Source organism: Alternaria arborescens (genome assembly GCF_004154835.1).
Source record: "Alternaria arborescens strain FERA 675 chromosome Unknown contig_9, whole genome shotgun sequence".
In the NCBI taxonomy this organism is placed as follows: domain Eukaryota; kingdom Fungi; phylum Ascomycota; class Dothideomycetes; order Pleosporales; family Pleosporaceae; genus Alternaria; species Alternaria arborescens.
In genome coordinates, this window is record NW_021167864.1 from 753,497 (window position 1) to 766,365 (window position 12,869).

At 54.2% G+C, this 12,869-nt stretch overlaps 4 protein-coding genes across 4 annotated transcripts; 2 read left to right on the forward strand and 2 right to left on the reverse strand.

Annotated features, from left to right (window-relative positions):
* Positions 1 to 1,861: 1,861 nt before the first annotated feature.
* AA0111_g4941 (hypothetical protein) lies at positions 1,862 to 2,898 on the forward strand (the record flags this gene model as incomplete). Its single annotated transcript, XM_028650998.1, has 2 exons — positions 1,862 to 2,447; positions 2,501 to 2,898. 2 exons carry the CDS (start codon positions 1,862 to 1,864, stop codon positions 2,896 to 2,898), a joined length of 984 nt encoding a protein of 327 aa, XP_028507630.1.
* A 725-nt stretch (positions 2,899 to 3,623) lies between these two features.
* Positions 3,624 to 8,931, reverse strand: AA0111_g4942 (Cytokinesis protein; the record flags this gene model as incomplete). The annotated part of the gene is made up of 2 exons (XM_028650999.1): positions 3,624 to 4,382; positions 4,438 to 8,931. 2 exons carry the CDS (start codon positions 8,929 to 8,931, stop codon positions 3,624 to 3,626), a joined length of 5,253 nt encoding a protein of 1,750 aa, XP_028507629.1.
* Positions 8,932 to 9,693: 762 nt separating this feature from the next.
* Positions 9,694 to 10,286, forward strand: AA0111_g4943 (hypothetical protein; the record flags this gene model as incomplete). The annotated part of the gene is made up of 2 exons (XM_028651000.1): positions 9,694 to 9,720; positions 9,846 to 10,286. The coding sequence occupies 2 exons, from the start codon at positions 9,694 to 9,696 to the stop codon at positions 10,284 to 10,286; spliced, it is 468 nt and encodes a 155-aa protein (XP_028507410.1).
* A 226-nt stretch (positions 10,287 to 10,512) lies between these two features.
* AA0111_g4944 (Formate dehydrogenase) lies at positions 10,513 to 12,034 on the reverse strand (the record flags this gene model as incomplete). The annotated part of the gene is made up of 5 exons (XM_028651001.1): positions 10,513 to 10,560; positions 10,617 to 10,694; positions 10,754 to 11,513; positions 11,639 to 11,814; positions 11,870 to 12,034. The coding sequence occupies 5 exons, from the start codon at positions 12,032 to 12,034 to the stop codon at positions 10,513 to 10,515; spliced, it is 1,227 nt and encodes a 408-aa protein (XP_028507415.1).
* Positions 12,035 to 12,869: the final 835 nt, after the last annotated feature.

A 12,869-nucleotide genomic window follows, 5' to 3' on the forward strand; every position in this document is an offset into this window, starting at 1 on the left:
TTATGTCCCTCATCGCTCTTTCTTGTGATAACAGACACATGCAACCCCATCGGTATCGTAGGCGCGTCGCAATGCATCACGATTATGCTGTCCGACAATATCATCCAACTCCGTCACGACACCTGTTCGCTCGTTCCGAATTCTGATTGAGCAATTCGGCAGTGTGACACAAAAGGGCTCGGGGAGGGATGCGCAGCTAAGCACAGGATGTGGCATCCGTCTCAGTGATGGAAGATTGTGCGTGGATGCCGGTCTCGCCTTGTGTGCGACGAGGGCGGATTCTTGAGTGGCGTTCAAACACCACGTTCGGTGTTCGCGACCTCGAGGCAATAGTGCTGGCAACATTCCCACTGCTGTCATTAGCGCGAACGAACGGATATGCGGTACGTCGGTTGCGCCATCTCGGTCAACGGCTCTAAGCTTTTCGTTCCATCCACGATATCCAGCACCGGTCCAGAGAGCTTCAGTCGCATCCGCAGTAGAGTTCGCGAGGTCGGTGGGTCATGAAATTGCAAGGGTTCAACTCGGCGAGAAAAGGTTTCGCTAAAGGGACCGCCTTCTTGGACTATGCTTATAGGGATTTCCACTTTCGGGTCTCCGACATACATGTCCGCAACACCATCAGCGCTATTGCGTCGTCAAACATGAAGCCGATGATTGCCTTCACGATCATTGGCTAGGGCATTCAAATCACATCTGTAACAGTTGACAGGATACGAAAAGAACCTTGCACTAGAGCTTCGGAGAAGTACCGAAGACCCTCTTCCATAAGAAGCCCAGTAGAGCGCACACCAACAGATTTCGTTATCTGCCTCACCCGGTGGCCGCGATCTTCCAGATACCTCTTTTGAGGTCTTGCAGCAGGGTTTGCTGCCACTTGCGTGGGGAAGGCGAAGCGAGCATGCGCGACACATACTAGCTTTGCGGATGCCTGGATTCGAGTCGCTAAGGTTAGCCCACGATAAACCATTTCCATACTCTAACCCTCGCCCGGTAAGGCTCAAGCCTTGCCATGCGCCTCAAACGTACGGCGTCCATGGCCCAAACTGCGGGGCCGTGTTGATCCTCGTTTATCGGCACTGCAGCTCCTCCACGCTCGCTAGTCTGAAGCCGTCTTGAAACAATAAACAGCATCCCCACATCTTTCTTTAGAAAACTTTCGTTTCGACGTAAAGGGGTATCACTTTCCAAACCAACGGTCTGTTTGTTAATGCGATACCACTAAGAACATATCGGAAAATTCGCCATTGAAAAGCATTATCGACTGAATTCGGGAAAATACAGTGCCGGTATCCTTGCACGACTGTCATTGTTCTAAGGCTAATTCACCACGCGAATGCCACACTGCATTAACTAGTGGGAATGTAAATGGCTGAGCTCGAGTAGATGCAGCATATTGCGTGAGCTAGATTGCTTGAAGCTACACTCCAAGCTCGAAGGTCATTGGCAAGTTCACTACTACCTGTCATGCTTCAAGTACGATCTATTCTACCGGTCACGTCGTGGCGTTTATCCGTCCTTCCCAAACAGTAGCGGTGGGTCTTTCTCACCATCGCCCTAGCGGCCTGTCACGTCTATTCCAGCGCTCTCTCCAACGCTTACCCATGGGAATCAGGGTTCGGGAGGCATCTGCTCACGCCGTGCTAAGCGTAAGCATGAGTCGTGGCTACTATTCTTACCTGTCTTCAGAAACATGTAGCAATGTATAAAGACAGAAGTTCATCGCTCTCTTACTACTATCATCTCAGGTCAACACAGTCATTCGCTCTTTCGCTTCTTAGCACATCTCGCCTGCCCTATCTTCTCATAATCCTATCAGCCTTCCATTCGATAGGTTTACTATCTTCTCTTCACATACATAATGTATATTCGTAACGCTCTCATCTCTGGTCTTATGGCTGCCAGCACTGTCCAGGCCTACTCCAATTACACCATCCGAGAAGAGGAGTGGATCGTAGCACCGCCAGCACCAGTACAGGAGAAGCGCACCATAGGAAAGATCCTTGGTCTGTTTGGCGGCCTCTTCGGTGGTAACAAGGAGCCTGCGCAAGAATGTCCTGCCATCTGGACTCAAATCTCTTCCACTCTCACTCAGCAATTCCTCGGAGACGGGCAGTGCACAGATGCTGCCCGTGCTGCTATCCGATCCTCTTTCCACGACTGCTTTAACGGAGCTTGTGATGGGTCTCTCATCCTCGCACAAGAGTGCTCGAACATTGAGAACCGTGGCCTAGAACGCCTTTGCGGCAACCTCGCCAATGTCGCCTCCCAAACTAAAGTCGGTGTTGCCGATCTTATCCAGTTTGCTGCCGCACACGCAGTCAAAACATGCCCTGGTGGACCTACGATTCCCGTCAAAGTTGGTCGCAAGGACTCCAGCGAGGCAAACGCGCTCGGCGTTCTACCCAGCGGCTTCGCTAAAGGAGGAGACTTAGTCAAGCTCTTCGGTAAGCCTTCATCTTCCAGCTTATCATATCCACGTAGCTAACACCGTTTCTAGCATCAAAAGGCTTCTCCCCTTATGACCTTGCTGCCCTCATCGGTGCTCACACTGCTGCCAAACAACGTTTCACAGACCCTTCCAAAGCCGGTGCCGCGCTCGACTCTACTGTCGGTACCTGGGATAACAAATACTACTCCGAGACCAAACGTGGCTCGGCTCCTTTCACACTCGAGTCTGACAAAAGCATTGCACAGAACCCTCTCACCGCCATCCCCTTCTCCACCTTTGCCGTCAGCAAGGGCATGTGGGATTCGGCCTTCGTAGGTGCAATGGTCAAGATGAGCATGCTCGGTGTTAAGGACACGAACTTGATCGACTGCACCAGTGCACTACCTGGTGGCAGCAAGAAGAGGGATGTCAAGAGTAGCAACCTCTTCGACCGCCTCAAATGGTAGAGTGGGCGTCATGCATGGTCTGGGCATTTTCGGGCGTTACGATATCTCTTTATCCATCATCTCCTGCTGGAACTTCACGACTCTCATTGATGGCACATGCTAGTCATGTTTTCTTGTTTATATCATATCTTATCTTAAGCGAAGGGGAAGGTGTCTGGTAGTGTACGCTCCATGACTTTTATGTTAGTAATAATGGAAAAACTCTACACGAATTTATCACTTCATTGGCACTGGAAAAATAAGATCAATGCAATAAGTCTTTGCAACTGACGCAAGAACAAAAACGTAAAGATGAATGAGCATGTAATCTGTCGACATAATTCTTATACCTTACCGTTTCTCCCCTAAGGATATCTAACCCATAACCCCATCCATCCGGCCTTCCGTACTCTCATCCAAACATGCCTATCCACCATCCAACACAACGAAAAAGACGCCAGCGACATCACACTGCGCAAGCGATGCATTAAGACCCTCCAGATTGTGGTACAATACAAACAAATGAGAAACGATTGGCAAGGTAAAGCCAAAAGTAAAGTTAAAAACTTTATAAATACCATGACGTGTAAAAAAGAAAAGGCGATCGGGTATCGAAGTCGAAAATGTACTATCGCGAAATTATCACCAACTGGTCTCTTCCCCTTTCTTTCTCTCCACAACGGCAGTAGTAGCAGCATAAGCCACTGAACATAGGGTGACAGTGTTTTGCTATCAACATGGACTGCTTAACCTTCCTCCGGCGGTGGCGTGGGTAGGTCCCTTCCCTTTTGTTCTGGACTTGGTGGGTGGACGACAGTGACTGGTGTTGTCGGATCCCTTGACTCCTCGCCTTCTTGGTCGACGATGCTATCGCCTTCTTCGGGTATGGCCGTGGGACTTAGAATGCCCCCGTCTTCGCTCTTGGCCGAAGTAGCTTGATTGCGTCGATTCCTCCTCCGTTGTCTTTCAGTGTCGGCGCTCTCTCTTCTTCGCCTAACGGAAAGCGAACCGTCTTTGTTCAAGCCAGTGCCTGACTGTAGACCTTCCAACATGGCAGCTGCACGATCTGCGATGTCTGCTTCAGCGGTACCAACAGCGCCAGCAGCAGGGCCAACAGTGCTACTGGCCTCGCTCTCCGCAGTCTCACTTGCGGGGCTGAGCAGCTTGCCCTTCTCATCTTCTCCTTCGGCACCCTCTCCCCCGTCCTCCATGTTGACGCCAATTTCCGGAATCTTCTGGCCACTAGCCACGCGTACCTGGTGCCTGTCCTTTAAGCGAGCGCGACGACGGCGATCGCGTTGGTCTCTTGCTTCGGGCTTTGCAGCACGCAGCTTCTGGAGCAAGTCGTCCATGGCGCCGGTGGAAGCTGGAGATTTGGGCGCGTCGGAGTCTGAAGACAGGGCATTGGGTGAGAGAGGGTTCGCAGTCTGTGCTTGTTTGCGACGCATGGAAATCTCGTTGCGGCGGTGTTGTTCTTCGAGTGTGGTGTTCTTCTCTTTGGATTTCTACAGCCGAGTTAGCAAACAAAACATTTAAGATAAGGGTCTGGTAATGGCTGACCTTCCATTCCTGAACGAAGTTGGCCAACTTCGCAAAGAAATCCCTCCTCGCACTGTCGTCAGTTGGATCCTCGCCGTAGAACGCCATGATGTCGTCGTAACTCTTCTGCATATCCTCAAGGAAGACCTGCATCTGCTCCGCCTTCCTTCTGGCCTCCTTCATGTTCCTTTGCACAACAATGGCAACCTTATCTTCTGGATGGAATTTGGTTGGGTCAGACAAGTTACCAGAGTCAAGCGACATCTGGACATTCTTGATGTTGTCGATGTACTTCTTGGCATCGGTCTGCAGTTGCTCAACGTTGATCTTCTGCGCTGTTATGACGCCGCCAATCTCGTCGGTGAAACCTTCCCATCCAGAGTATTGGTTGCGCACAATTCTTTCGACAACGTCGGCGAATGTGGACTCATTCCTGTCATCCTTGAGCATACCTAGACGCGATAGCGTGGAGAGCTTGAAACCACTGGCTTGCTTATTGGCGTCGTTCATGAAGTTACCAATGTCCAAGATGAGACCGAGAACACTGATCAAGCTTGAAGAATCGCGCAGACTCTCGGAAACCCTTGAGATTTCCAACAGCTTGTTCGAAATCTCATCGTACTCGGTTTCGTACGTACGAGTCAACGCGAGCGCCCTCATCCTGCTCTTCCAGTAATGGTGCAGCTCGTAAGCAGTAAGAAGATATATTTGATCTTCTCTTGTAAGTTCGTTCGGGTCCTGTTCGCGTTTGCTTTCGCTAGCATTAGGTCCAGTCCAGTCCTTCGAGTATGGTGCCATGAGCTTGGCGGTATTGTCAGGGATGTCGCAGAAGTCGTTCTTTTGCAGGAACTCCATAGTGACAGGGTCGTCCAGGATCTTGGTGTCGCAGTGGATGATCATTCTTACGATATCCTCAACTCCGTACGATGAGAACTTGGCCATGCTGATCTGGAAGTTGTGCATGAGGTCACGAGAGATGATCTGCTTCTTGTCATCCTTCTTGCCAGATTTCTTGCCGATCGCCTTGATCTCCTTTGCCAAGAACAGCTTCTCGACTTCCTCTAGTACACCCTTCCTAGCCAACTCCTGGTACTTCTCCTCCTTTTCTTCCGAAGTTAGACCACGTGTAGCCCAAACAGTGGTAGTGGGCTGGTCGACCTTGTCCCAATGAAGAGCCTTGAGCTTCTTCTTGGGCCGCGGTCCAGAGAGAGCAAACTGTTGTGCAGCGCCGAACCCAGGTGCTTTAGGCATGAATCCAGGACGTTTGGCACCTGGCATTGGTGGCGGCGGTGGCGGAGGTGGCATGCTGCCATCTCCAGGCATGGGGGGCGGAGCAGGAATTCCAGGCTTGAAACCAAGTTTGCCAGGCGGTGGCGGCGGTGGTGGCGGGGGCGGGGGACCAGCAGTTCCAGGCATAGGTGGCGGAGGTGGTATGTTGGCAGAAAATCCAAGAGCGCCTGGAGGCGGGGGTGGAGGTGGGGGTGGAGGTGGAGGTACAGCGGCTTTGGGTGCTTCACCATCAGCGGGTGTCTTTGGTGAGTCGGATTCGAGGCTGGGATGTGATGGTCCTGTAGTAACGCCATCACCTTCCGCATCAGAGTCATCGTATCGCTTGACGTTCGAAGTGATATCTGCCATGAGAGCATTGGCTGTCGAAGAACTGAGCTTTGGCTTGTGCATCTGTACGAGACGGGGCTTCTCGATGACAACATCATCATCATCCATCTCTGACATCTCGGTATCCTCACCAATCTGACCAGGAAGACCAGGGAGGGGCTTTCTGCGTGGGACACCACTCTTGGCCCGGACTGATCCGAAGGAGCTCGATTCGAGGCCGCCATAGCCTTGTTCAGTCATACCAGGCATATCGCCCTCCATCTTCTCTCGCAGTTCGCGGAGCTTCTCACTGGGCTGCATCTGTAGGGTCTTGCCTTCGAGCGTCGCCTGTGTCCTGGCTCGCTGCAGTTGGATCTCCAGTCTGTTCATGAGCCTTTCGCGGTCCATGATGCCCTGCATTTGAGCAGGATCCGTGGCACCGAGTCCATCTTTGCCGGACTTCTTCGCTGCTGACGCTGCGACATCTTGAGCATCTCTAAGCATCAAGTATAGTTCACGCGTCTCGAGTTCGTTACGTTGCAGTTCTTGAGCTCGTATTCTCTGCATTTCTGCGAGTTCTGACTTCATCTGCTCTACCTGCCTTCCACGGAGCTCGATAATACGTTCTTGCTCTGCTAGCTGTTTCTGCAGCTTAGAAACTAAGCCATCTGCACCCAGCTCTAGCTGCGCTTTCATCTCATCGCGTTCCGCAATGGCCGAGTCTGCAATCTGTCGCGCTTCGACTGCTTCATCGCGTACCTGTCGAGCCTCGGAATCTGTGTAGAGTTTGTCAAGCAGAGACTGTACAGTGAAATTCAGACTTTGCTTGAGGTCCATGTCTGGCAGTCGGCGGTCCATAGCCACGTAGCTCAGCATTTGGTCGACCAATTGGAACATTCGCAATCGATCCTCGCTTTCAGTGTCGCGCATCAGTAGCAAGTGTTGCATGGCCGACGTGAAGTAGTCTTGGGCGCGGCTGCCATTAATCTTGCTCATGATGGCATCTGCTATCTGAACGGGGTCGTTGAGATCCTTGGTCTCGCCTTCAACGCTGTCGATCATGGAGCTGTTCTCCTTCTGAAGGAAATCCTCATAGTCAACAGCTTCGTTGTCCAGGTAGTGCTCAATCTGCTTGTCGATGACATCGTACTGGAAGCCTTCCATCTTGTTGAAGATGCGCTTGATGCCACATGCTGTGAACTGGGCTCGTACATGCATCCTGAGCTGCAGGTCGCGTTCAGGGGCATCCACAACCATATTGATCAGGAAGAGGGTTGCAATGGCATATTCCATGAGGAGGTTCTCTACGCCGATACCTCCACTACGCACTTCGTCTGAAGCGCCAACCATGGAGCCCATCTTACCACGGCCATCGACCGTGACTTCGACGATGCGCATCCATGCATCGAATCGACTGCTTTCACCATATTGTGATTTGAGGTTGTCAAGTGCCTGCAGTACTTTCTCATGTCCACTTCCGTTACCCCAATGGCACAAAAAGGTCAAGACATCTGAGACAAGTTTTCGTGTGTTGAGGCGCGAAGAAATCAAAGAGCCACACAACGCCTGTATGATGGACGGATGGTTGAGAGCGTTGTCGGCACCGTACTTGTTGTTCATCAATGCCTTTAAGCACTTGATGATTTCGTATTCGCGTTCCACGTCATTTTCCGCCTTTTGCGCCATGACGCTGGGCGGAGGTGCAGGCCCCGTTCCCTTTCTGCGGTTGATCTTGGCCAATACATTCGTAAGGGCAATCTGACCCTGCGCCTCGATGAAGCCCCTGACCCAAGCAATAGGCTGCGTTCTCAGACTGATCTCCAGACTCGACATCTGTTTTATAGATATCGAGTTGTCCATGACCTTCTTGACATACCACTCGGGCGAGCCCTCCTCTTCTGCGCGCATGAGGATGTCCTGGCCACCTCCACCGGGGCCGCCGTAGGTTATCCGCTGCGTCTGACGCTTCTTTTCTTCGTGCTTGAACTCGGCAAGCTTGTCCTGGTAGACGAGCGTCCACTTCTTGTCGATCTTGTAGGCCTCCATCTGCCGCCTCGCCTGCTCTGGTAAGCTCTTCCATCCTCGCTTCACCATGAGGTTCATGAATTCTTTTTCCACGACATGGTCTGGCGGTCTTTGTATGCTAAGTGTATTTTGGTTGAACGAAGTCTGCGACGCGGACGGCGACGAGGAGTTCATGTGCAGCAGATGGCGGTGCGAGTCGCGTGGCGTAGATACGGCGGTGGGGAGGAGACTGCCGGCATCGAGGCCTATGGAGGAGATGGTTGTCTGGGGTGGGGTCTGGGGGTAGAAGATGTTGCTGCCGCGCGTCTTGGAGTCGTTGCTGTAGATGCTCGCCTGGTCCGACGAGGTGCGCGTGTTGTTGGACGAGTCGGTGCCGGCATGGTAGGAGTAGTTGCCGTCTCTGCTGCTGCCACGGGCACCCCACTGCTGCATCGACACACCGCGGTCGCCGGGGTTGCTCGAGGCGATGGTGGTGCCGAGCGAGTGCGGCGGTGGGCGCGGCGGCCCGGGGTTGGAGTAGCCGTTCTGGGGCATTGGGGAGGCGTTGAAGACGGGGTACTGGTGGAAGTCGCCGCCGCCCTTGTTGAGATGGTGTGGCAGCGGTTCGCCGGTCTTGGAGGCGTCGTCGCGCGGGGGGTCGATGGATGATACGGGGCCAGCTCGCGCGAAGATGCCCTCGGCGGTCATGGACACGGGCCGCTGGTCTATCGAAGCGCCGCCGATGGAGTGTCTGTGTGAATGGCGTGACGAGAGTGAGCCATGAGAGCTGCCCGGGGGGCTGTCGGTCGAGGAGGTGGTGGTGTGCTTCGCGTCGCTGGCGTGCTTGTCCTTGTCTTTGTGCAGGCGTCGTCCGAAGAACTTGCCGGCGGAAGATTGCCGACCCTTGCTGTCCATGCCTATAACGAGAGTCTATGCCCAATGCTGCCGCCCTGGGAGCGCGCCGCCCGACGTGTCCCCCGTTCCCCTCCTTCCTGAAGCAGCGCCGTCTCGCTTCGCAGTGACGGCGGGCGTGGGCGAGGGCGAAATTGCCAACGGCTATCTCTACTCTTGAAACGGGCGTGCGGGGCTGGGGGGTGGTGAGTCTGGAGGGAGTAGAAGCAATTCCTGGAGAGCGCGGTGGTGCTGCACAATGCGGCTGCAGGTGAGTTGCGGGAAGTTGCTGATTAACTAGCGCCGCCGTGTGACTGCCGCCGGTCAGTATCCCAGGGAGAGGTATAGCAGGAGACAGGACATGGCCATGCTGCACTTGAGCCGTCACCGAGAGGTCTCGACGTTACAGCCAGACAGGGCCACCAGAGCGGGCTTCCCAGCATGCGAACTCGTCTCAGCCGCGTCCGCATTGGCTCCGACGTTCTCCTGAGACGTGCGCACGTCCGTGTAGTGGCGCCATCTGACAGCCCATGAACTCGCTCGTAGCCGCGCCCTCACCACGTCTCCTCCTGACTAACTTCTTGTCCTGTGGCGCAGCAGGCACGACACCGAGAGTCCCGACACGTCTGGCGCAGTGCGTCTCAACACCACCACCTGCTACCCACACTGCCTGTGCTGCCTGTGCTGCCCGTAGCCCCCAGCCCCCAGCCTCGCGTCAGCCCTAGGCGATCAAAACGACGCGCTCCGCCAGTTCACGCACCCTCACTAGCACATGCATCCACAGCCATGGCCGGCTTTACCCATTTCCTCAAGGTGAGTGATTGACAGCTGTCACGTACATGAAGCTTGCGGGCGGTGAGCGTAACAGTGGGTCTTGATGCGACCCCCAGAGCACACACCCCCAATACCCCATGTGGAGGCTGACGATGCCCTGACAGACCATCCTCGTACCGCTGTTCCTCGCTGCCATTCTCTATGTCCTCCTAGCCTTCATCATCCTGCCCTTTGTACGCCGCCATCGAAGCCGTTATAGCCAGTACCTGCCCATGCCCGCCAGTGTGACCGACTTCCCTACATCTTGGCGGACCAACCTCTCCGATGCTCTCTACAACCTCTTCGCGCCCTCCACCTGGATCAGACAGAGAGGTCTTGTAGATGGGAGCGGGCAGCATGACGACGATTTGTTCGACGACGAGGAGGGAGAGGGCATGGTTGGCTTTGACCCCATCGACGAGCGGAGAAGGGAAGCACTAGAGCAACGCAGGAGCATAATGGAGGAAGAGAGGCGCTTGGGCCGTGAACTAGAGGAAGGCTTCAAGGATGACAGCGAGGATGAGCACGAGGACGAGAGGCGGCGGTCCCTATCGCGACATCGATGATCTGCATAATACCCTTCACATCGTTTACCTTCAATTTGATCACTTGCGTATGCATCACATCACCGGCGTAATTTAGACTTCAGGACATTGGAAATTGGAGTTCAAGTGGGATATATTCATATACATAGGTAGGCGGGAATACCCATCCAGCGCCCAACAAGTACCAAGGAAATTCGTGCGAAATCGCTCAAAAAGGACACCAAGTTGAGAAAGAAGGCTGCTTCTTCTACTTGCGCTGACCGTACGCCTTGGTGGCGTAGTCTCCCTTGTGGACCTAAGTGCAAAGTCAGTGCATGTCCCATATGCAGTCTGTACAGGGAGAGCTCTTACAATCAAGTCCTCGGGCCTGTAGTTCTCGCGGCCGGAGAAGTACTCGTCAAGGATAGCCTTGGTGCCGTCGGCGTAGCGCTGTAATTCATGTTAGTACTGCTGCTCAAAACATACATGTTCTTGGCTGTAAAACTCACCTTCTGGGCATCGATCGAGGTACCGGACATGTGGGGAACCATGGCGTTGCCACCACCCCATGGGTTCTGGGCGTAGCGGAGCGGGTGGTCCTTGGGTGCGGGCTGGGGGAACCAGACATCACCACCGTATCCACGGAGGTGGCCGTCCTTGAGAGCCTGGGCAACGTCTTCCTTGACGACAATGGCACCACGGGCGGTGTTAACCAACCATGAGCCCTTCTTCATCTTGGAGATGAGGTCCTTGTTGAAGAGACCGCGGGTCTTCTCGTGGAGAGGGCAGTTGATGGTGACAACATCGCACTGAGCCAACATCTCCTCGAGGTTCTCAACACGACGGCAGCCAATCTCCTTCTCCTTCTCGGGGGACAGAGGCTGGTAGTCGAAGTAGAGGAGCTCCTTGCAGTCGAAGGGCTTGAGACGGCGGAGCACACGCTCACCGATACGGCCAACAGCGACGGTACCGACGACCTTGTTCTCGAGATCGTACTCGTTCTTGGCGACCTCAGCGACGTTCCACTCACCCTTGACGATCTGCTCGTGGGCGGGAACGAAGTTGCGGACGAGGGTCAGGATGGTCATGATGACGTGCTCGGCGACGGAGACGACGTTGGAGCCAGTAACCTCGGCGACGGTGATACCGCCGTTGGTCTTGTTCGCGGCATTGAGGTCGACGTGGTCAGATCCAATACCAGCAGTAACGGCAAGCTTCAGGTTCTTAGCCTTGGCCAGACGCTCGGCGGTAAGGTAACCTGGGTGGAAACTGTAGATCGCGATCTGTTAGCTGATGTTCGCTCGGATGGTGTTGGCAGCGTTAGCGCTTCCGCTTGAGGCTTGACGCGTGCTTGTGGGGGCCCTTAGCGGCATTGCGGGGTAGGCTTGACGTACGGTGTCGTGATGATGACCTCTGCGTCGACAAGGTGCTTGTCGAACTCGGAGTTCTCACCCTCCTTGTTGGAGGTGGTGACGAGCTCGTGGCCTTGCTCCTCAATCCACTTCCTGATACCTAGCTCGTTCTCGGTGGTTCCGAGAAGCTGAGGCTCCTGCTCGGCGTGGATGCCACCCTAACGCGCATGTTAGATGTGTCGGATGCGCCATCGGAACTCAATGGTCACTTACATCATAGAGGACGAGAAGAACTTTTCCCTGTTGTGAAGCCGTCGCGGTCAGCGTTCTGAATGCATTTGGTTGTCGGAGCGACGAAGTCAATCGGGGTCCGGCGCGTGCGCTGAGGAGGGAGGAGGCAGGGCGCGCAAGGCGAGAAGCTGAGCGGAGAAATACCATTTTGACTTATTGAACTGACAAGAGAACAATTGAGGCTCCGAAGGAGAGATATATAGTAGAAACCGGCAAAGGTACAACGAATGGTACGTATTCCTGACGCAAGGATGTCAGCCTATCGTCCCAGCAGGGGGGGAAGTGAGGGGTGCGTGGGTCGGTATACCTTTTGCGGGCCGAAGTGACGTTGATGTATAGTAGAGAAGTCGGTAGTAAGACCGGATGCACAAGAGGATGTTGATGTGAGAGCAATTGAGGGGTTCGTGAGGGGCTTTTATAAACCGCCGAGTACCCGCAGATTTCTCTCATACTCTATTGAGACTCTGGTCCCTGGGTCATCAGGCTGACGATGTCGGCCGTCCCCACTTGGTGATGCCACATTCCCACACAGACAAGTGGTTCGTGGCCGTCTGCGGGTGTGACGGTCATGTTTGGAATTACTTCGCATCGCTGATAGTGCGGGGTCGCGTCCAATGGCGCGAACCAGCTTCAATACGCGCCAGGGGAGCTCTGCCAGCTGCTTACCCGTTTGATACTCACGAGGCTTCGCCGAGAAGCCCGTAGCGTAGTCTTTGGGCGTGGGTCTCCACTAGCGTCTGATTGTTTGACCCAAACCAGCAAGAATGTACGTAAATCGAGGTCTGGGGCTGGGGGTCCAACAGCGCGTACGCTAAAGCCCTATCTGGAGAGCCTCCGAATAGCTTCAATTCGGGATTGCGGAAGGATCGATATGAACTACAAGGCTGACAATGTGACTGTTTGAGGCATGTTCACGATGGTGGAGGATTGCTTCTACCCGTGGACACCTATCCATAGGGCTGTTGCTAGATTTCAGCTTCCG